The sequence below is a fragment of the Macaca fascicularis genome, chromosome 4 (assembly GCF_037993035.2).
Source record: "Macaca fascicularis isolate 582-1 chromosome 4, T2T-MFA8v1.1".
Classification (NCBI taxonomy): domain Eukaryota; kingdom Metazoa; phylum Chordata; class Mammalia; order Primates; family Cercopithecidae; genus Macaca; species Macaca fascicularis.
Genome location: NC_088378.1, coordinates 115,926,241 through 115,950,902, shown reverse-complemented (window position 1 = coordinate 115,950,902; position 24,662 = coordinate 115,926,241). Strand labels below are relative to the sequence as shown.

At 34.0% G+C, this 24,662-nt stretch overlaps 1 protein-coding gene across 2 annotated transcripts in view; it reads right to left on the bottom strand.

Annotated features, from left to right (window-relative positions):
- Positions 1-24,662, bottom strand: part of BMP5 (bone morphogenetic protein 5) — a 123,258-nt gene that overhangs the window by 26,522 nt on the left and 72,074 nt on the right. For both annotated transcript variants that reach the window (XM_005552690.5, XM_045391077.3), the window contains one exon: positions 15,075-15,223. In XM_005552690.5, coding sequence (XP_005552747.1) covers positions 15,075-15,223 — 149 coding nt within the window. The remainder of the gene's footprint in view (positions 1-15,074; positions 15,224-24,662) is intronic.

Sequence of the window (24,662 nt, the reverse complement as noted above, 5' to 3'; positions counted from 1 at the left end):
CTGACATAAAACAGCTCTTCAGACACATGTTGATGTTATAAGGATAAGTGGTTCCAAATATGATCATTGAGTTTCCCTCTAGGATACACAGTTTGAAAAGCATTCATTTGAGGATTTATCAGAGTCTAAACGTTGATATCATTTTGAGATGTTAGCATACATTCCAGTTTGCTTTTTTCTCCTCTAAACCCACAGTAATTGACTGCTTAACCCAAAACACCTGTGATGGAACTGGTGCACAAATTATCTTTCCTTCATTTCAAAAAGACTCTTGCAGTATCCATTATGGACTCCTTAGCAGTAGTCAAATCAGTGCATTGTCTCACATCCACACATCTATCTGATCTTCACTTATTTTCAACCTGTGATTAAATTTGATTCTGGTACTGTGAAATTATGGATTCTATGACTCTACATTATACTCGAATTGTACCCTTTTTACAAACTGATCATTTAAAAAGTATAGAATTCACCACCCAGAATACAGAATAGATCATTTTTATATCAGATTTTAAGGAACATGGGGAAGATAGAATTTGTCTACTTAAATTCAATATGTACTTAAATTTTCTATAATCTTAAGTATATTGTAATGTAGCTACAAATTTCAATTTTGTTATACTTTGATGAAAATTTTGCGTCTTTTTTAGTTTCATTGTAAAAGCGCAGACCTGTTGCCAGACTTAAGTACATAGACTTGAAGTATCACAAATGGAAATTCAGCCTTCCTCCTTATTACATTCTTGTTTTTCAAATGGTTTCAAATGGTTTACATTGCTTTATAAATTCAAACAAAAATGAGAAGAAGTTGGGATTTTAAACTTTTTTAAGTATTAAAATTTTCTTTGTAGAGAACAGGATAAGATTTTTGAGTGATTTTTCACAGTAATTCTGGGGTTCTGTTTAACCCAGGAATATTGTTTGGTGTACAATACCTTTGCGGGACTTTTCTCATCTCTTCTTTTTCCTGACATTTAAAAGAGTAATCTTTAAAAAAAGCCACTTTGCCAATATTATATGTTGATAATTATATATTATTGGTAATGTGTGAAAATCAAAGGAAGGGACAAATGTAATAATATGTACAAACAAGCATAGGATTCTGTGGCTCATAAGTAAAGGGGGGAAAAAAAGACATGCTGGAAAAATAAAATCCAGGAAGGGCTATTGGTAGCAGTACCCTGACACACTGATATGAACTATGAGTTGAGAGTTTTCTGTGGGTAAGAAATATGGTTACGGCCAGGCATGGTGGATTACGCCTGTAATCCCAGCACTTTGGGAGGCTGAGGCAGGCCGATCACGAGGTCAGGAGATCGAGACCATTCTGCCTAACATGGTGAAACCCCGTCTCTACTAAAAAAACAAAATTAGCCCGGCATGGTAGCGGGCACCTGTAGTCCCAGCTACTTGGGAGGCTGAGGCAGGAGAATGGTCTGAACCCAGGAGGCAGAGCTTGCAGTGAGCTGAGATATCGTGCCACTGCACTCCAGCCTGGGCAACAGAGCGAGACTCCGTCTCAAAAAAAAAAAAAAATGTGGTTACAACTCCTGGTAACATATAACAGTAGAAGAAATCCATTTTTCTATATGATCGGGGTGTGTTAGGGATAAAGAAGTTTAAAGGAGATAGAGATTTTTTAAAGTGTTGACATTCTAACAATTTTGCAGAAGATACTGTCATGCCCCACAGTTTGATAAAGTGATGGGGCTTAGAAAAGAAACAGGATATTTGGTCAGAAACACTGGCATGGTAACTAAAGTCATGCAGGGGGAGAAACACAAACCCTTGAGAACCCAAGCTCATGAGGCTCCAGAAAGTAGGGCCTGAGGACAAAGAAGCCGAGAACCATAAAGCAGCATGGCCAGAGATCTGTGCCCAGTTGTGGAAGCTGTCCAGTATGCTGAAATGTTTTATTGCATGGAGGGCAGGACTGAGGTGATGGAAAATGATTAGTTTCCTTCCATGGGACATCACTCTGAAATGAGGGGCTTACTGTCTCGGGCATGACAAGCCCAACAAATGTGTTTTACTTGGTCCCTATTTTCAGCCGCTGGAAATATGAATCTCACGCTAGGAACTGTAGTTTACCTCCACAAAAGCACTTACTTTTTAATAGCTCTTGTCTTTATATATAGCACCTTTCCCCTGAGGTCCTATGAACTTTACAGACATCATCTGTCACATGCCCCAAAAAGATTGGTTAGCAGTTGGTCTTACAGCCCTCATTTATTTTAAGACAGCAGAAACATTCTTTTCACAAAACCATGAGAACAGTGAATTATTTTTTGTTTTGTTCTCCAGTTATTATGTGACTTTTTAAAATACAAAATGTACATATCTTAAATGAAAGATTCTTTTCCTTCAGAAGCCTGGGGGATTCTAATAAGACTATAATGAAGCAGAATTTCAGCAGAAATCAACCAAAAACTAAAAACTCTTTGTTACAACATGAATGACAAAAAGCTTTTAGATGTCAAACACATTTTAGTTTGTTTCACAGCAGTGAAATTTTAGTATTCTTCATTTTACCTATAGTGATTAAAGAGGTCTTTGAAACTTAGAGTAGTTACTTGGGAAACTTATGAGTATCTAAAGGAGATACTCTTTTACCAGCTACAGCTACTATATTATTCCAATGTTTTGGGTTTTTTTTTTTTTTTTAGATGGAGTCTTATTCTGTCGCCCAGGCTGGAGTGTAGTGATGTGATTTTGGCTCACTGCAACTTCAGTCTCCCAGGTGCAAGTGATTCTCCTCCTTCAGTCTCCCAAGTGCTAGGACAAGAGGCATGTGCCACCATGCCTGGTGAAGTTTTTCTATTTTTTTTAGTAGAGACAGGGTTTCACCATGTTGGCCAGGCTGGTCTCGAACTCCTGACCACAGGTGATTCTCCCACCTTGACCTATCATATAGAAAATCATATTTGTTAAATATTTGACCTTCCCTTTTGACTTGTACATGAACCTATCAAATGATCACAGGCTACTTCCAGGATCTTTGGGATCAGTCTAGTACCAGCAAAATAGAAGAAAAATAAATTATGCTGTACCCCAGAAAAAAGAAAGTGAAAAAAAAGTAAAATATATTTTCTAAAATATGCAGTAGAGAACTGATACTGAGATACCTAATGTAATATGCCATAGTAACTACTTCTGCAGGAACACATTTTGAATGCTGCTACCAAAAAGAAATAATAAATGTTTAAAATGATGGATGTGATAATCACTTTGATTTGATCATTATACTTTGTACTCATGTTTTGAAACACCACATTGTACCACATAAAAAAGTGCAATTATTGTTTCAATTATAAATAATAAATTTAAAAATGTGGAGTTTTAGTATTTGGGGCTTATTTTCTTCACATATGAAGGCTGATCATAAAGCATTTTTCTGAGTAAAAAGAAGCAGAATTTTTCTTCACTATTTTTTCATGTATCTGGCTACGGCCAGAATGCCATCTAGCCTGCCCCACATAAGGGACCAGTTACAAGGTGAAATCTCACACCACCGTGATTCCTTGCTGGCCCCCACAGCAAAAGCATACTGAACCATTTGCATGCAAAATAATAGCTGGTTTCCAAGAGTGTTTTCCTTGTGCTCAATCTAGGTCAGCAGTGTCACCTGACCTCATAGCATAAGTAGAACTTTCATATTTCTATCAGTTGTGTTACTTCAGAGAAAAATAATGTGAAGAACACTTCTGCATATAAACATAACTGGTACCTGAGAGTAATAAGAAGCATGTCTCAAAGAATCAGGGACATTGGGAATTGAAAAAGCCAATTCAACATTTCTGAAATTAAGAGAGAAGCAACAGCTGCCATCTATTGAAGACAAGTATTTTACCAGTTGATCTGTATACATCTTATTTACTCCTCACAGCAAAGCAACTGTTATACTCTTAAAATAAGACTCAAAAAAGAGTTAGATTTTTAACTCGGCCTTGTCACACTACTAAAGTAGTGTGCTTTTCCCTTTAAGTACATGGTAGTCCACTTTTTAGAGACTGGTGGATACTTTCATCTTGGGTTTCTGTGTATTTTCACCTTGAGAAGAATGGAGGAAAAACAGCCTGTCAGTGGCATACATATCATAGTTTTCCAGAACAATGTTATAGCTGCTGCTTTTGTTAAGTTCAGGATCAGACTTTCGTTAGTAAGTAAGTAGGAAGATGAAGACTTGGTACTTCTTACCAGCCATAAGAAGGCAGGTGGCTTCCCCAGTTGCTATTCTACTCTAACTGAAACTTAGATTCAATTACTGTCACAAAAAGATTAGATTCAATTACATGCCCCAAAAAGAGTCATTAGCATACATTTTCAAGGAGTGGCGATATATAATTTAATTATCAAAGTATTCTTAGTCTAATCCAAATTTTGATTGCCACTTCCAACATATGCTACTGGATTTGATGGTTAGATGCCTTTGTTTTTTGTTTTTTGGTTTTCCTCTCTCTCTTATAATCTTATTACCGGCATGCCAATCTTTAACTCTCAGCAGCATAGAGCCACAGTGGTTGCTCATGCCTTATAATGATTAAAGATTCTCTCGTCTTCCCACTTGTGCTCTCTGCTCAGGATACAAATACCAGCACTACTGTTAGTTTTGCAATATATCTTTGAGAGAGATGTGTCAACAATAAGTAAAACTTAAGTAGAAAGAAAAGAAGAGAAAGGGTCAGCTCCAGTGTATGATGACAATAAGTACTATTTTATATTTTTCAGGACTCTAAATTGATATTAACATGAACATACCCCACAGATGATTAGTTTAGCTACAGAGTCTAGAAGAGAAAATGTAACAAACAACAAAAACTGAAACATGTTTCTGACTTTGGCATTTGTTTGGTAAGACTGGTACTCCATAGTTACTGTTCTGAATTAGGGAAAAATCAAAAACAGAAATACAGACATAGCCAAGCACTTCTGAACCCCTTTTCATTAAAATACATCTTAAAAATTAGTAAAATATATATTTTGCCAGATAATGAACCACAACTAACTCCCTGTTTGTCACTACTTACTTTAAGTCAATAATTTTAAAACCTTGTTTCATATATGTTTTTTAGTTGTGATGCTAAACTTTGGATAAGCAAACTATGTTAACCATGTGGCTCTCATTCAAATATATATAAACTAAACTAAAAGCTAACACTTCTGAATTAAGTTATTGTGATCTGCCAATTATGTTAAGATATTCTTAAGTATGATCAAACCTGCAAGTCTCAATTTACAAATGTTACCTTCTTTGGGACTTGAAGAAGAGAACTAACTAGACTATGCCAAATGTTTCACATATTATTCTTTTTAAAATGTTTACTACTATGTTATTATCCTAAGAGGACATAATAAAGAGATGCAAGTCTTCAAGAGAAAAAAAGACTAGTTTTAAAATATTGTTTATATAATGGACATGATTAAACAGCAAAATTTAGTCTTTCAATTTATTATTAAATATATTCTATAATCAGTATCTATTTAAAAAGAAAAATTATTTTCTGCCTATGAATCATCATACAAGACTAAGAACAGAGGGTTCATTATCAAGTTCTAAATAAAGAGATTAAATTTGACTAAATTACATGTTGAAGTGAATCATCGGCAGAAGAAAAGTTTCTTTTTCTCCTTTCCGATTTATTAATTTATCAAATTAACTATAATTACATAAAGAGACAAAAAAATTGAAGAGATTGATTTAGAAAATAAAAAATATGACAGAATTACTGTTACATATTGTCGGCCACATCACAGTTAAACTCCAGAGAGAAAATATAAAAAATCAAAAATAATTCCCAACAGATACAGCATAAAATTCAATTCTGTCCCATAATAATCATTTTAATGACATTGTTTTATTTGCAAATTATAGCAATACAATTATTTTTCAGTTCAGAATTTATAAAAGAATAACATAACTTGTAAGAGGCTGGCCCTGAAATCAAATCATTTTTAGATTTATTCTTAAGCTACATTTACTCATGTACAAAATGGGTTAAGAAGAAGTAGATATTTCACTTAAAGAGCTTAGCAAAATGCTTAACACTGAGTAAGCTCTCAGCAATGTTAGTTTCCACTAATGTTATTTATTTGATTTCAGTTGTCCATCACAGGAAATGCATGGTTTAAATTCTTACTGAAAATGAATTACAGATATACCTAGCCAGTTAAACCTGGATTAACCATGTAGAATTCAAAAATACTAAATATTAGCATAAAAGAACAAATTGATATTGGCAAAAGGTATTGCTGAAATCAGCGTATAAAAAAGAGGATATCTGTGTAGACAGAAAATAAGCTGATAAGAAGAATGAGTTTGAAATACATGGAGTATATTTTGTGAAAATGCTATACGGCTAATAAGAGATTCTAACGACATATTTGGTTGAACCAAGTAGAAATTTAACAGTGATCCATTATTTACGTTCAGTTTCTCCTGCCATGAAAGACACAGTAAAGATTTTGCTCATTTGTATGCAGTGGGCAAATGACAAAAAACTAAAGCATACAGGGAAGATTTATGTTCTCCAATGTGCTTTAAGACATTACGCGAGTTAGAAAACCCATGGGTCACAGCTTACATGGGTTTGGAAAATTAACAAATACTGATTTCAAACCCCAAGGGATATCTATGTCATATTTATTTTCAGTAGAAATCTAGTCATTTTTACCATAAATGTACAGGAATTCTCAATGGACACTTTTGCTAAACATTCAGATTAAAATGATCAACATAGTTGTTTCTCTTAGCCACATCTTTTAAATATTTCTCCAAGGCTTGATTTCTTATATAAAAAAAAAAGATTTTCAGAAAGTAACACATGGCCATAGATAATTTATGTTTTGATGTTTTCGAAATTTCACGAAAAAATCTGATAGAAGTAGAAGCCACTCTAAAATGTTATGGAAAACTTTAGATTGAGTTCTATGTTTTGCTATGATACTAAAACATTTAGTATGGCACTTAAAAAGAAAATACAATCCTGCTAAATGCTGTAAGAAGAACTATCTAGAAATTTTAATTATGGATTTTCAACTATGAATTTATATTTGATCCCTAACACAATTACTTGAGATTGTGTATATGCCTGGGTATTCCATGTCTACACACACACGCATGCGCACAGAAAAACACGCCTAGCTTTCTCGCTTCTCTTTACCAGTTTCTCCATCACTGGTTTTATACAATATCTTAAGTTGGGGTTTGAATATAATTATTTAATACCAGCCTCCTCTAAGACAATGCATTTCCATTCACTGTACCCTCTCTACATATAGTATTTGTATATACATGAATATAATGCTTAAAGTATAAATATATGCTTAAAGATTACAATTGGTTTACCATTATATGATGCAACAAGGTTGTAAGTGACTGTAGAAATTACCTAAAAATGTATATTATGCAGTATAATTCCTAGACAAGAAGTCAACTAAATAGTGAATTCTTCAAGTCACATAGAGCTTATTCCTCACGGAACGAACAATTCTATGGCCATTGGCTTCCATTATTCAGGGTTTTTTGTCTTTTGTAAAGAGCCCTCAGTTTGCCTTTTATGCACATTGATTTAACTTGTGGACTGTAGAGTAAAAGTTAAATTTTATTTATTAATTGTATTTCTTCAGGTACTGGAAAATAACTATTCTTCTGCTGTCCTCCTAATTTATTCTAAAATATTAATCCAGAAGTCAATATCTAATTATCCTTAAACATTAGACAATACACAAAGAACTACTTATTTATAACAATATTTATCTAGAGCAAATCATAAGTGTATATGTTCTTTTTTCCTTTCAGAACCTCTAGCAAGATATGTGATTCTTTCAGTTTCTTGGATATAGATACTCTCATTTATTTATTTAAAATCAATTGTCATCACCATAAATTCAGCAAAAGGGGAGCCATATGGTTTTATGAACAAAAATGACTTAATTACTTCAAAAGATAAGATTCAGATAAGAGAAGGAAATATTATCAAATCTTAGAATGTTTAAAAGATCCTCAGATAAGTGGACATAATTCAACTTTTTGAACTTAGATAAATAATAATGAGAAACTGTAGTCAAAACAGCAGGAGAAAAAGAAAAATATCACCCTTGATCTCGGAATTTCTTCTGCTACTTATTAGCACTGTCAGCTGATATTCAGATTACCCAGCCATATAGATCATCTAACCTTTGACACAGATAAATTAAACCTCTGACAACACAGAGGCTTAATTTTGAGTTCTTTCCCTGAGGTAAAAACAACTCTCTTAGGGATACGAAGAATAACACAACAAACTTAGCCAGATACTTCCACTTAAAAATAGCAGATTCTAGGACTTATTAAATTTAAGTAGATATTATATTAAGAACTCTGCATTTCTCACACAAATACACTTAAATTTTATAAACATAAAAGAATATTCAGTTGCAAATTATACCTTTGTTTAATATATAATCACATGTGGACTTTAGATACTGGAATATATGTTTCTAATTAGGAATATACTGCAATTCAAAAGACGTGGCAATTTTGGAAAAACTTATTTTAACAGAATACATTTAGGAGATATTACTGGATATTTTAACTTGGAAAAGAAATGTTATCAGTATGTTAAATTACTATGCAGGTAGGAATGAAAAACAACCCAAGGTTGTAGAAAAAGATGAATCCTGTTCTTTGTTAACATAGCTCTAACAGTTGTCAATTACTGGGAATGAACAACTACAACCAAAATTATCACAGGTTGAAAAGGAGAGAACACAGCAACATCCTGCATAATGAAATGTAAAATTACCCACTTTCAAGTTAATTGTCCTGATAACAAAATACTTCATTTGAAGTTTGCAGAATAATATTGGCGAAAATGAAAGAGGATTAAACTGTTGGTACTTTTAGAAAATCTCTGATTTTCTAAAGTCTAAATCTCAAAATCTCAAATCTCAGCTTTCCGATCATTTTCTGGGAAATACCATTTATATGGTGGAGAGTTTATGTGGTTTGCTATAAACATCAGCACAACAGGTATTAGGGACAATTGGACTCTACTCTTTATCAAAGACTACTGATATTTATTTGATCTTGTGTTCTATGAACATTAAAATCCTGCTTATAAATTCAATTATCTTTGTTAGAATCCATTCTAGTGTTTAATGCTTACTAATAGGTTTACTAACTCAAATACTAGTAATTTGTCCTGAGGCATTTTTAAACAGGAGTTTTTTATGCTAATGTTGGCTAGCCTTTAATAAATTAGCCCCATATATAATCCTATTAGGTTACAAAAAGCTTGTTTCCCTTATTTACAATGATGAAATTAGTAATCTCCAAAAATATGTTATTTTTCTAAGAACAAAATGGGTCTCAAAAAACTACCATATTAAGTACTAATAATTTAATATTCTGTGATGTCTATGAATATAAGCATCAATCATTGGTTGATGCCAACTAATATAAGCATCAATTGATCATGATACATATGTCTGAGTGTTCATTTCTATTGACTTCATACCCTAGATTGAAACAGGTTAAAAGTTTCTTACCAGTAATTATTTTATCAACCAATATTATTAAACATGAGCTTAATAACATTACTGCCTATATACTCTGCTGTCAACTCAAAGTTTCAGAATATATATCAATCTGACCTTTTTCCTGTGGACTATCACTTGTGAATTTATCTAAAATTTATTTAAATCATCTGTAAAACCTCCGCAATAAAAGAACTAGTCCCAAGTTAAAGGAGTGATAACCAGAGCTAATGTAAGTGAAAAGTCTGTACAATCTCTAGTCCAATTTATCATACAGACCTTTATTTGTGCCCTATCACGTGCCAGCTACTATCATCTAATACAACTTCACATTCCTTGTAAGGTAATTACTATCACACTCATTTTATTGATGCAATAGCTAAAATGGTAAATATTTTGTCAGAGCCCAGATTTTAATCTAGTTTTCCTAATGATTTCTTTTTAAAATGTTTATTTCCAGAATGTAGCTATCTGTTCATTTATCCTCATTTAAATTAAATATCAAAACTTTAAATTCTAAGTTACTGTAAGCAGTAAGTTTCTTTATTTTACATTTAAGTATCAGTTATAATATAATTTGACAGTTTAATATCTCTGAAATCTTTTTTTCTTGATTTGGGTACAGAATTTAGTGAAACTTTAAACTTTCTGACTTTAAACCTAAAGTTTTACCTTGATGTGGTTGAAAATTACGCTATGACTTTGTTTTCAAAATGGCTTTTAGAGTCCTACTTCTAAAAAATAACCTTATAATGTTTCTTGGACATTAAACAACTCTCTGACAAAACAACATTTTGATGACTTGAATACAAATGAATCAGAAACATATGGATTGAATTTTTCTTGATATATAAGCAAGTTTGAACAGAAAGAAAAAAAGTCACTGGCAAAATTCATTCCGAGTATTGCCAAACTGAAAATGTCTGAAAACATAGGGCTTTTTAAAAGACATTCTAATGAACCCAAAAATACTATCTTTGTTTTTCCATCTCTAAATTATTCTATAAACCCAAGTTTGAAAAAAGAATTAATCTACTTGGAAGGCTTAAACTATATAAAGCATCAAACAATGGAAAATTATAGTGTTTGGGGGGAAAACTCGAGTCTTTAAAGTTAGACTAAATTGCTATCTGTGTAATAAACTATGTGCATATGTGTGTAGGAAAAATCATTACTGTAGATTTATTAGCAATGTCAATAAAGACCTAGTATGTCAGTTAATTAATGTATCATTATAATGTAGAGAACTGGAAATCTTACAATAATTTAGGACAGATTTAAGTCTATTCATTTGCTATTAAAAACAAAAATAGAATTTATTTTATCATAGAGGTTTATTAACCACCATGAGAAAGTGCTTGAGAACTTTAAAACCAATTTTGTAAAACCGGATATAACATCTTGTCTGGAATCTCTAAATTTTGCCATTAAGAAGCAGCAATATATTTTTTTCATTTGCTTACTCGTATGTTTGTATTATTTTGCTGAAACAAACATATGGAGCTCTGATAATTATCAGCATGAAAAAATAATAAAATATACTTGAACGCTCTTGCCAAATCCATTGCAGTTCATTTGTCAGATTTCTAAAAAGAGTATTTCATAAACTGACATAATTTCCACAGGCTCTCTGAGGAATCAAAATGCTACTTTTGGTTTCAGCAGCCTTTTGATTCCCAAAATATATTTAGACCTTTTTGGTATTTTTTTTCACAGGGGCAGGCTAAACAAAATTTAATAATACACATCACTGACTTTCCTTTCCTTATGATTTAAACTATTTAACTTCTGTACTGTGGTTTGCTCTACAAAATTCTGCTCCTATGTTGCATTAAACTAGTTTAGTTACTAATAATCCAAAACTCAGTTTGGAATGTTTTCTTAAAAGGAACATATTCAGTGGCAAATGAACTACAAGAGCCTTTTAATTACGAACTCACACAATTACCATTCAAGACATCTTGAATACATACGACCTGCCACTCTTGTGCCACGCACTGAGAGTACAAGTGCGAATGAGTGATACATGTCCCATGACCTCATGAAACTGACATTCATTCAAACCTGTAATCACGGTGGTGTTACTGTGATTGATTAAAGTAATAAGTTTAGTTCTTTTTTATGGCTCACGATCTCACGATCAAGCTACAAGAGGATATTACATTTAATTTAGATTTCATATTCCTTACATGATTTGTTTACAGATTACTTGCCTAATAGCATCTGCAATTACTTTTATACATGAAAGTTGTTCTAGCCAATCCTGGACTGTTAAATTTTTCCAGAATATTCCATGCCATTTTACATGGTGTGCATCTACTTACTGTTTCTTCATCCAGGAATGAATTATCCTGTCCTCACCATCGCTTCCCATACTTCCATGACTTCCCTTCCTCTTCATCTGTATTTCTTAGGATCCTAACTGCTGACCCAGTTTCAAGGCCACCTCTACCATAGCTCCTTTGGCTCCATCCCAGGTGTCTTTAGCCATGTATGTTCTGCTTTTCCTTGGTGTCTTTGTTGTATCACTGTTTTTCAGTATTAGGGCACTTTGTTCTTTCTAAAATTAGCTACCTATATCTGTCTCTTAGGTGATATGATTTGTAACCTGCTGCCTTGCATGCACAGATACTCAATAATTGTATGTTGGACAAATGGATAAATGAATAACAGTTTACAAATGAATTTGAAAGCAGACTATCCTGAGTATCATCCTTTCATGATTTTCAACTCCTTTTGCTTAGAAGAAAACATTCGGAATATATTATTGAAAATAAAAGATGGTCTGCCTGCTCTGAAGCAACGTAACATTGAGAACACCAGCCATGGTAATGAGTGAAGCTGTAATAAGCTGAAGCATCTGGTTATTCATATTTACAAAGAAATGTCACATGTATATTCTCCATGAGGTTGCAGTTAATAAATCTAAGGTGCCAGGAGAATCAGTTACTTTCCCAAGGCCCTATCTGCTCCACTTCTGGTTAAAATCTGTGTTAAGTATTGCCTAAAAGCAAAAAGCCAGCTAGCCTAGCATGTTTAACCATCTGAAAATTCTTCAAGTTAGACAATATCAGAGAGATAAAGAAAAGCAACAACAAAAGGCTGTATATCTCAAACCTAACTCTTAAACATAGAATTTGGAAACCTTTTAAAGGAGTAAAACATTAGTTTACTCTAGGCTAAAAACTAACACACTAGTAATTTAAAGTCAAATTACCCGTGCAATATAAGAGAAAATTAATCAGAGAGAAAGGGAAAGTCAAAATACAGACTAGTTCTCAAAGAGAAAAAGATAAACTGAAAACAACATTAAATAATGGAAATAGTAAAAGAGAGAACCAATACAATGTAAGAGTGGGGGTAACAAAAAAAAATAAAAAAGAGAAACTTTAGAAAATCCATATGGGGCATGAGGGAAGATGGAAATTAAAAGGAAACAGGCTGATCATATTTCATAGATTTCTTGATTTGTTTAGTTAGACATTTCAAGCATATCTCCAAAGAGGAGAGTGGGAGAAGCACATATCACTAATTTCATTTTTCTTGTTAGGGCCACATACCAGGGAAGGAACGATGGCTTACCTCCCCACTGCCAATTTCCCAGTCATATTTCTGACCAAAAATGTACAGTAGCTTAACACTAAGAATTCTTAGAAGATTATTTAAATTTATGCCTTACTCAGTCTACATTTATAATGCTTGAACTCTGAGGATCCTTTAATGATAATCTTAAAGCCATAATTGGACTCTAACCTATAATCCAGAATATTTGAATTGTTTATGAAAATTCAGCCATTGTAATTAAAAGCTATGGAAAAATCTGTATTTGACAGCAGAGGAAAGGTCTGAAACTTTGCCTATGACACTTTCAGTAAGAACTTTCTTTTTCTAGATCAAGATTTGAGACCCATAACACATTCACTAGACTAACCCTTTAATATATTCCATTTGTGTATGAACTTCATTCCATATACATAATCTTTGCAATCACAGCATCGGCCATGGTATTACCCATAGGTGTGAAACTGGCTGCAGGTAAAACAACGCCATAATGAAGTCTTCAGTATTTATAGCAACAAATCTACTTGAAAAAGGTCCAAGACAGGCACAACTTTTACTTACCTCCATGGTTTATTAAACAAGGCTTTTGTGTAACACAGCAAGGAAAAATGAGGGAGGCAGACTGTAGGCCTAATGTTTTTCTTGCCTGATTCTGTGACAACTAGAAGCAGTGAACTTTAAATACGATACGTTCTCTTATTAATGATCTTTTTAAAAATTATCCTCCCTGTCCCTGTTGATAACATTTTTGGGGTAGAGAATAACAGCTCAATGTAGATCTCCATGATGTTTTTTATAAATATTTAAAATTAAACATTAAGTATTTAAAGATAGGACACCATTAAATTATGTATTATCCTCCTATCATGACAAATATAATTTTAAATGACCTGCAAGGCTAGATTTGGGTTTAGAGTGTTTGAACTTTGCGTGATCAAAGGGCAACAAAGTTCTGAATATATTGGCCTAGGCTTTCTGAGTCTTCTGAGCAAATATGCCAGTGTCACCATTGCCACAGTCTGCAAATTCTGTTCCATGTGTCTGAATTGCCTGCCCCCCAACTTCTTCCCCAATCATATCTTTGTATTTCAGATTATAGCTCAAATCTAGTCACCATCCTATGTTCACAGATCCATTGAACTCCTCAGTGTGCTGTGATATGCATTCAGTAATACTATTGTGTTATTACTAACTCGTACATCACTCAAATGTAAGTCTCATAAAGCCATCTGCATTGGCTCACTTTTATGTCTCCAGAATCTCGACAAGTGCACAGCATATAGTAGGTGCCCAATAAACACTTGTGAGCATAAGAATTACTTCTGGACCTTCTCAAAAGTGAAGATTTCCTACAGACCCTTCCACAGGTAATTCTGGAGCAGTAGTCTTTGATCAAACATTGCAATAGGTAAGGAACTAACTTGGTATTATTTTTCTGCAGTTTTTTGTGACTCATTCCATCCCCATCTCCCACTTCGTATTATTGGTAGCTCCTTTACTTCCCTAGTGTCTCTTTTGATACATGTTTATCCTTGTTTTAGTCAAGCTTTAAGACACAATTTGCATATAGTAATATTTATTCTTATTTGATGTACAGTTCTATAAATTTTTACAAATTACATAGTTGTGTAACCACCACTACAATCAAGATAAAGATTGATATCACTTTATATATATCTTTCTTTTGGTATTGTTGTATTAGAGTAGTGCTACTTAACTTACATATACAAGTCTTCAACACTAGACTAAAAATCCCTGGAGAGCAGTAGCAGTACTTACATCTTCTTTACCTCCCACCCCAGAGTCTGACAATAAATGTACTGGATGAATGTGTCCTAAATTGATTAACTAACTAATATAGTTTTGCACTTCGCTATGGAATGTGCTGTCTTGGACATCATAAATATAAAACATATATTTGTTACATCACATAAAAAACAGTAACACTCAATGTGTCAAACAAGCTTCACAAAAAATATATAAAATTCAGTGCTTACCATCCCCTGTTTCTGCACAGAGCTGTAAGCCCAAATTGTTCTGTGGATTAATCACCCAATGATTGCTGGTCACAGTGATATCAAAGACAAGCCAACCCACATCTAAAGCTTGGGCCTTTCTTGTGTCTAACAAGAACAGATCTGCATCCCTAAAAAGAAAAAGAACAACAAAAAAAGTTAAAGGTTTAAATGAAGATCACTATTTCCTAGACTTAAGTGAAAACATTACAAAAGCAGTCTGTAAAATAACACGAGTTAAAGAACAAGTAGAACAAGTGACTCAAATGATGAGTAATAAGACACAAAACCCTTTGTTACTAGGCTCCCAATCAAACCTGATACAGATTAGTAATCTCTATCTGAAAGTAATTTCCATTTTCCTGCTTTTCACTGGCCTTTATAAACTGACTTAGTGCTCTTAATTTGATCTCTGGTCATCAGTGTTCCTGGTAACCACCATCTGTAAGTAGTCCTCAAAACAAAGGATTAAACTGAATAGAGACAAATGAAAGTAGCTGTTCCAGTTTGTATGAATGTGAAATCTCAAATGAATGGAACACAGGCAGGATGTAATGTAATCATCTGTTTTAGAAAGAGTTTTCTAATAGTTTTTCTATTTTTATTATATAATTATTTTATGGATACCAAACACCAAGATAGGATTACAGAGTGCACCACTGGTTTAAGGGATAAATCCCATGAGTTGAATGGTACAATCTATGAGAACTTTTGTTAATATCTTCTGCAAGCTTAAGTCCCCTTGGGACAGTAATGGCTATGAATATGAACTTATGTACTTTAGAATAATCTGCACAGTGTTACTGTTATTAACATTTATACTTGTATTTTTGAATCTTAATTTTAGCACTATATTTACAAATGTATAAGCATTTGTTGAATTATAATGAATAATTTATTATTCTCTTACTACAGGCAGTCTCTGAGCTAAAATTATCTATTTGTGACATTTAATCTTTACAACAGCTCCTTCGTATTGATAAAATTCAGGCTCAAATAGGTTAACTGTAAAACACTGTATCTCCCTCAAGGTAGAGTAGAAGTAACACCCTTATGCATTTTATGACCTTTGATATTGTATTGAATCTATTTAAGAGCATATTATTTATATAGAAAACAACAGAGCTAGTCATAATAAGCCACGTTAAATACTATTTTACTGCATTTTCTGTCTGTATATATCATAGAAGTCACTATGGGTGGCTTACAAAATGTGAAAATACATTTTTAATAAATCATACTTTTTAAAGAAAAATACTCTAAAATTAAAATTGAAGTGTTTTAACAAAAATGAAGTTAAAAAAAAGTGTCAGTATCTTAGAAACTACATCTTTGTTTCCTAACTAGATTTGTACTTTTTTTTCTATTAATCTAGAGAAATTCAAGTAAATGTAATATGATAATGAAATCATCTAAATAATCTAATGTTTTATCATCTTTTCACAATTACAGTCATAGTGTTTACCAAAGGAAGGTCTGAAACACTTTTTTCATATAGGACTCAGTTTTAGATACTGCAGATATGTGACAAGCATGTCGTACAAAGCAATAAAATGATTCCTTTAGTTATCACTAGAATGTGTACAACCCTTTATAGTCCCAGTGTGATAGCATGTCAGTTAAATTCTTCCTCTCCCTCCTAAATTGAAAAATCCTCCAAATAAGCAGATAAGAAAATAAGAATTATCTTAAAGTTTTGAGATATTTGGTAAATATCTCTGAGACCTTAATCTTGGAATTAACTCATTTACACTGTTCACTTCTTAAACAGGAGCAGTCACCCTGTACCTTGGGAAATCAGTGCTACACTGATTTCAGGTCTGCTTTCATTTGAAGTATGGCAAACATGTCCTAATCAATTCTGCAAGGCTCATAATGTCATCCCTTGGCATGATATTAATAAAAACATTGAAAACAAAAAAGAACAAGGAGGTAAATTTTCAGAAACAAAATTAACAAATTTCTTTTGGTGGTCATTTCAATGATATTTTCTATTATTTTTAAATTGTGCTATCTCTTCAGGAAAAGAAAAAATTCCCCAAACTCTCCATGTTCAAATCCCAAAACTTTCCAGCATGTCTATGAAGGAAACAGTTCCAGTTTTAATGTATATATTTAGAAAAAGCATCACGTATGTCCTAAATATCTAAATTTCAGTGATGCAAATTGCAAATTAATTGGAAAGTAAATCTAGCAAGATGAAGTGGTATGGTCTAAAAAGAGTCACATATTTCTAGTTCACCTCTGAAAAGTTATGAAAGTTCAATTGATTTCATAAGTGCAGTTTTCTATTAATGGTCAAAACTATTTTACTTGTGACTGACAATTTCTTTAATTTCTCTCTTACATATATGAAGCTCTTCTGCATTACCTATAGACAACAGAATATGCTTGACAAGAATCAAGACTATGACTAATAAACACAGCAGTAATAATTCTGTAATTTTTACTCATACAGACCCTTTCATAGCAGTTTCTTGAAAACAAGTTCCCCCTAACCCCATTCTGTAAAATGTTGGGATTTCTTTTGAAGTATAAAATTTCTCCACTAAAATATGGCACTTATACTGCCGGGAATAGTAAAATATCCTAAGTATTTCCCATGAACAGTATAAAATAAACTTGTTAAAGTTGCCTGCCTCACCAGTTTTACTTGACTTTTTAAAAGAGCTTCTTACAATATCCAATAAAAGAACATTTTAAATAGTAATGCATTTAAGAACAGTGCAATAGACAGAATACATGTATATAGAAAAAACATATTTATTTGTAGCAAAAATAATTCCATAAATCCTTTAAGGTGCAGTTACAATACTTAAAATTAAAGCCTACATTGTAGCAAAGAAAAAGCCCATTTACATGAATGTACATAAGCAAATATTTCAGAATGGTGTTTGTGATTGTTTTCTAAGGCTGTTATAACAAAATACCAGGCTAGAGTTTGCAATTGATTTTCTCCCATTTCTGGAGGCTAGAATTCCAAAATCAAGGTGTCAGCAGGGTCGGTTCTTTCTGAAACCGGAGGAAAAGATCTATTCCAGGCTCTCTCCTTGGCTCATAGATTGTTGTCTTCTCATCATCCCTTGTATCCCTTGATTGTATCCCTTCTCATCATCTTTCCTCCTATGCATGTCTTTGTGTCTAAATTTCCTCTTTTCATAAGGACACCAGTCATATTGGGTTAGGATTCATTCTACTGACCTCACTTTAGGTCAACTGCCTTTGCAAAGACCCTATGTCCAAATAAGGTCACATGCTGAGTTACTGGAGGCTAGGATTTCAGCATATGGGGGAGAGGGCACAATTCAACCCATAACACTAATACTAATACATAACACTAATAAAGTGGGTTTTAAGGCAGGGATGTAAATATTCCTGGAGGTGAACAGTCTGTCTGTATTGACAACATAGCACTTACCAAGATTGAGAGGTTTTCAAAAACAAACATGTGAAAGTAAATTTATATTAATAGAAATCATCATGACTAAAATTTGCATTTTTCTTTTTCAGGTAAAATTTCATCGTTCATCTTGAGTATGATATAGATCAGTATAATAACTTCCTATATAGTTAATAAAGTCATGTCATTGTTAAACACAAAGTCATGTTTAACAGATAAAGTTAGATTTGTAGTATCAGATAAACTTATCAGATATGAAATATTTAGGAATATTAAGTTTAGCTACTCAAAAGTGAATAATAATGTATAATATATACATACATTTATAGTCAATACAAATACATTTGAGCAGGTCTGACTCATCATGACCAGAAGTTTAAACATGTCTAGTTAAACATGGGCTATTGGTGTGTTTATGTATATTTACTTGCATGAGTGCCTTTTATTTTAGTGAAAGAAGAAAGAGTTTTGCAAACATACCTTGAGAATCTTAAAATACCGGAAGGACACTACACTAAAGACTAAGCAACAGGAACCAAAATTCAGCAGAATTTAAGTTACTACCATTAGCATAACTCAACCGAAAATGCTAATTGGTGGAATGAGAAAATTGAAGCTATGTGGCTAAGAAATTAATATTTATCATCTTTTTATCATATCAATGTAGTGCTATAAAGATTTGGAGATCAGACAGATCTTGAACAATTAAGGAATTCCTCAGCCTCAGTTTCCCTGTATATTAAAAATGGTATGATAATCCCTGCCTGAAAAGGTTTGATCAAGACAAAGTCCAATACTTTGAATATCTATCTGGTTAAGAGGTAAATTATACTTAAATCTGCAATCTTTTATAGGGTCTGCCATAATCTTAAATCTTTTACACTTAAATCTGCAATCTTTTATAGGGTCTGCCATAATACAAATGTCTCTAAATTGCTGCATTTTGACCTGTGAGGTTTGGGAAAGTATTATTTAGGGAAGCACATTACCTTCAAATGACCTCAATCAGTGTTAATTTGGTATTTACAAGAAAGGGGGGAGAAGAAAAAAAGAGGAGCAGAAGGAGGAGAAAAGGAGACGGAGGAGGTAAAAAAGGCATAAAAAAATTAGAAAGTATTTCTGGGAGTGTTGTTTCAAAAATTCAACTATTGACTGTCTTTACAAGTTTACCTGTGGAGGCCAAAGCAACTCCATCTTGAAAGCTAATCCACTCTATTGGCTTCTGATTAACTTCTGTTCTGGGAAGGCTTCTAATATCTTCTGTTTATCTATTTTCCTTGTGTAAGAGCAGGTACTTACCACAAATTCTGCCTTTAGGTCAAACAACCTTTATGACATCATGCTTCAATTGTCCTACAGTTCACTTCTGAACCATCCCTTCTCCCCTGTGATATATAAGCCCAAGTTCTGGGGGTAATGGTGTGGGAATCCACCATCTCAACTTGCTGCTGCCCAAGACACAGACATGGCTTCTGTTTCTAAGTCCCTATTAAATATTTCTTCCAAGGAAACTGGTTTTGTCAGCCTCTCTCTTCAGCCTGTCAGATTCCTGGGACTTTGGGGTAGGTTTGCACACACCTCCCCACAGTGAAACTTCACCTTTTTAAAAAGCACTTTAGAAAGCACTTTACAAAGCAAAGTACCCTTTCCTTACATAAGAATAGAGTCAGAGACTGCATTGTGGATGTAACATTTATCCAGTTAAATGCTAAAAAGCAAAGAACAACACACACACACACACACACACACACACACACACCCCCGTGGATTCCTGCACTTTTGATAGCATAGTATTTCCAATGACATTATCATATACAAATACACAAAAAATTCTACTTTTCAAACAACATAGATGGAGCTGCAGATGACATACTTTTTAACACTGTGATATATGATTAAAAATGTGATTCTAGTGATAAAGACATAATGTTGAAGATGCATGAGACAAGTTTGAAGAAAAAGTCATCATATATGTTTTGAGAGTGAAACAAGGAATACTATATTAATAATTTCATATAACGTGAATTAAAATATGTATGCAAAATATTAAACTATTATAGTCTTGTCTAAGTGTATTCATTATCTACCTATGTTTACACAAAAATTCAAGTGTATAAACATTCTACTTCTTCCTATAATTTGTTTGATTTTACTTGAGTAAAGGGAATATCATTTTATATCGTCATATCATGATAATGTGTTCTCCTTATAATTAGACATATAAGGGATGTGAACAGGCCTAGTAGCACACCAGGCATGTAGTATTGGAAATGTTAACGTCCTCTATTTTCTAGTCAGCTGAATAAATGGAACACAGAAAAAAAAATTGACCAAGAATGTTTGATGTGAAATCAGTGCATCTGGGATTTTAACTCTGAAAGTAACCAAAATAAATCACAGAATATTAGAACTGAGTAAGACAGAAATTACTTAGCCAAACTATTTTTTCATAATGAAATTTAAAGAGAAATCAAATAATTTTCCATGTTCACTTAGCCAATAGGGGAACCAGAACCTGGTTTTCCACTTTCACAACACTTTCTCTTATAAAATATTAGCTCCCTTTACTCCCAAACCATAACTCACTTGCTTTTCTTATCTTGAAGAAAAGCATTGATATATGGACTGGACCACTAAAAGACTGATCTGAGCCAAGTCTAAAATAAGATGGGTAGAAACAGCTAAGAAGTGACTTTGGCTGTCATTTCACAAATCCATCTATCTATTAATTCATTTATTCACTTTTTCAATTTAATATATTTTCACACTCCGTGGTGGTTTTATATTATATCAATTCAACTAAGCTGGAACTACAGTGTATGGTTTGGGATTAGGGTTGGCTACAAAGGAAATTTGGGTAACATTTAGAAGGTGGCAGTGAAGCAATAGCCATATTTATACTTAGAAGACTACCGTGTGATCAAGTGTTACTGCAACTTAGACATACTGTGGAGATCTGCTGGTTCATCTTATTGGTGTTGGGTGTACAGCTCCTTCAGATCCCACTAATATTCCTTATTTGGTTCCTCGGAATCTAGGGCAAGGCATCCACTTCTAAAAGGAAGGCCTTGGTGGCTAGAAAGTCAACTGCATTATTGAAGTTGGAGACCTGGAGGTAGGTTCCACCTTGTCCTCATGGGTTCCAGATTATCTTCACAGGTTCTGTTTTGTCCTTGTTTCCCGCAGTGCATCTTTCCTTTCTGACTCTCTGACCTGTGAACCTTAAGCCCAGCTTCAGAGGCAGAGCAACAGACTTAAATAGACTGGTTAGCTCTAGGAATGCCTAAGGTCAAATCTCTACCATAAATCCTTGCAGAAGCATTTCCCAGGGTGATAAATCTCCACTTTGCGCTTGGCTAATTACACTGGAACACTTACTTCAGTACTGGAAGGGCACTACTTTGTTGTCTCTGGAAAGGGTACTCTGGACATGAATCTGCTTTGTCCATGATGCTTCTCCCCAAAATTAACACACATGAACTTCCAGAATGCCTTATTCACTTATTCATGGAATTCCATATTGCATCGCTTCTGATAAAAAAAAAAAAAAAAAAAAATGGGCTCATGCTTATGGAAGTCACCAGTCTTCCCATGCTGCCCATCAAAAGGATGGTCTTTGGAAGACTCAGTTATGCCACCAGTTGAGTACCAATATTTTACAAGAATGAACTGATATCCTTCAGGGAAGCTTTATATGATCTAAATCAGTAACTAATATAGCTAGGATGACTGTTTCTCTCATAGCTGGATGTCTCATAGGTGGAAATGGAAGTGGTTCCTCTCAACTCACTATACATGATTCAACTAGCAAAATCTGTGCTTCTGACTCCCAAGACATTGGGCTATGTTGGTCCAGAGCTCTTAGTTCCCAATGGTACAATGCTAACTCTAGGGTCTGTAGCAATGGTTCTATTAAACTGGAACTTGAAACAGCTACCTGGCCACTCTGACTCCTCATGCCAGTGAATCAAGAAGCCAGTAAGAGGTTACTATACCATGTGAATTAATTATTCTAAATATCAAAGGGAAATTGGACTACTACTACCACAATATGGGTAATGAGGAGTATGCATTGAGTACAAGAGATCACCTGGAACATCACTTAGTACTCCCTTGTCATATGACAAAAGTCAATGGAAAATCACGGTTCATTGCAGGCATTATTGCTAATGGCCCAGACACTTCAACAATAAATGTGTGATTTACCTACTAGGTAAGGAAAAGTGACCAGTCATGGTGCTTGTCAAAATAAACAGAAAATTGATTGCATAGTAAAAGAAGGAAATTATAAATACTAACTGCAACCATTGACAAACTGCAGAAATGAGTATTGTAATATTATGGTATTTCTTCCTTATTTTGAAATTAATATATTTGTTTTTTGTATTAAATATATGTGTATCTTTGTCAGTACTTTTAACAGCAAAAACCACAAGTACTTTTGCACCTACCTAATATATATTAAACAATTCTTTTTTTCCCCTTTTCTTCCCTATCTACCTCCCATCTAAGCAGTGTTGATAGTAGCTAATCACATATTTCAGTATTGAAGTTATAATACTTCAAAAGGGGAGCATGGCTCAGCTAGAAAAGGAATGAACAACATCCAAAGATGGATTAAAAGGCAGAATTACTTTGCTATTACATTTTTTATAAGTTATGAATGGTGCTGGGTGCAGTGGCTCATGCCTGTAATCCCAGCACTTTGGGAGGCCGAGGTGAGTCGATTACCCAAGGTCAGGAGTTCAAGACCGGCCTGCCTAACATGGCAAAACCCTGTCTCCACTAAAAATGCAAAAATTAGCTGGGGATAGTGGCAGGCACCTGTAATCCCAGCTACTTGGGAGGCTGAGGCAGGAGAATCGCTTGAACCCAGGAGGCAGAGGTTGCAGTGAACTGAGATCGCGCCGTTGCAATCCAGCCTATGTGACAAGAGCGAATCCCCGCCTCAAAAAAAAAAAAAAAAAAAAAAGGAAGTTATGAATGGTTATAAAAAATGTATATTAGTGCCAAATTGACAAGGATGGACTGTTGTGGCTATGTACATTGTCATATTACCTAAATAGAGGTGACAAATCCCAGAATTCCTTCAGGAATTTGCTTGGGGCTGCTTTGAAGGTAGCCATCAGAGAAATCGGAACAGGAGTTGGGTAGTGGAACGAAAGCAGCACCCAAGTTTATGATTGGATAATTGGTAAACTGCCAGACTTTTCTGCTGCTCGCATACATTGTCACTGATCTGCTAGCTCACCTTACTGATGGGAGCACCTGGGCTCTTTTAGCTTCCACTGAATAATAGCTCCATCAGCTTCTCCAAATTCTGGCCCACAATTCCTTCTGCAAGATCACCTCCTTCAGCTTCTCTACATCCTAAGCAAAGGAGTTTGTGGAATTCATGGTGAAGCATACCAATCTCCCCTGCGGGCCACGCACATCATTAAAATTAGAACTCCAAAGGCATGAGAAAGACATGGGTTCCAATTTGTCTCTGGGACTCCAGCATATCCTGAAAAGTTCTAGTTCTCCTTGTTCTCTCCAATTCTGTATCTGTTTTTCTTCCCAGCTGCCTATAGGAAGCAAACTTTAGACCCATCACAAGATGGAGAAGCAACAGCCTTACATGAACTATTTAACCAGGTCCCATGATTGCAGAAAGTCAAATCCCTATAATAAATCTCTTATTCCTTATGACTCACAATGATTTTATTTATCTTATCAATCACTATCTAGCTTACTCCCTGTTATGGGTTAAATTGTGTCTTTCAAAAACATATGTTGAAGTACTAGTCCCTCGTACTTGTGAATGTGATTTTATTTGGAAATATCTCTTACAAATGTAATCAAAGTTAATATGAGGTAAGCCATATTACAATACAATCTCCTTATAAGAAGAGGAGAGACACAAAGATAGAGACACACAGAAGGAAGAGGGCCACATGAAGATAGAGGAGATTGGATTTACAGTATCTTCACACAGTCAAGGAAGTTCTGGGGCTACCAGAAGCTGAAAAAGGCAAGGAAGCATCATCCTCTAGAGGTTTTGGAGGGTGCATGGCCTTACCAATACCTTGATTTGAGAAACCTAGCCTTCAGAACTGTAAGAAAACAACTTCCTGTTGTATTAAGCCATCATAATTTTCAGTCATCTGTTATGGCAATTCTAGGAAACT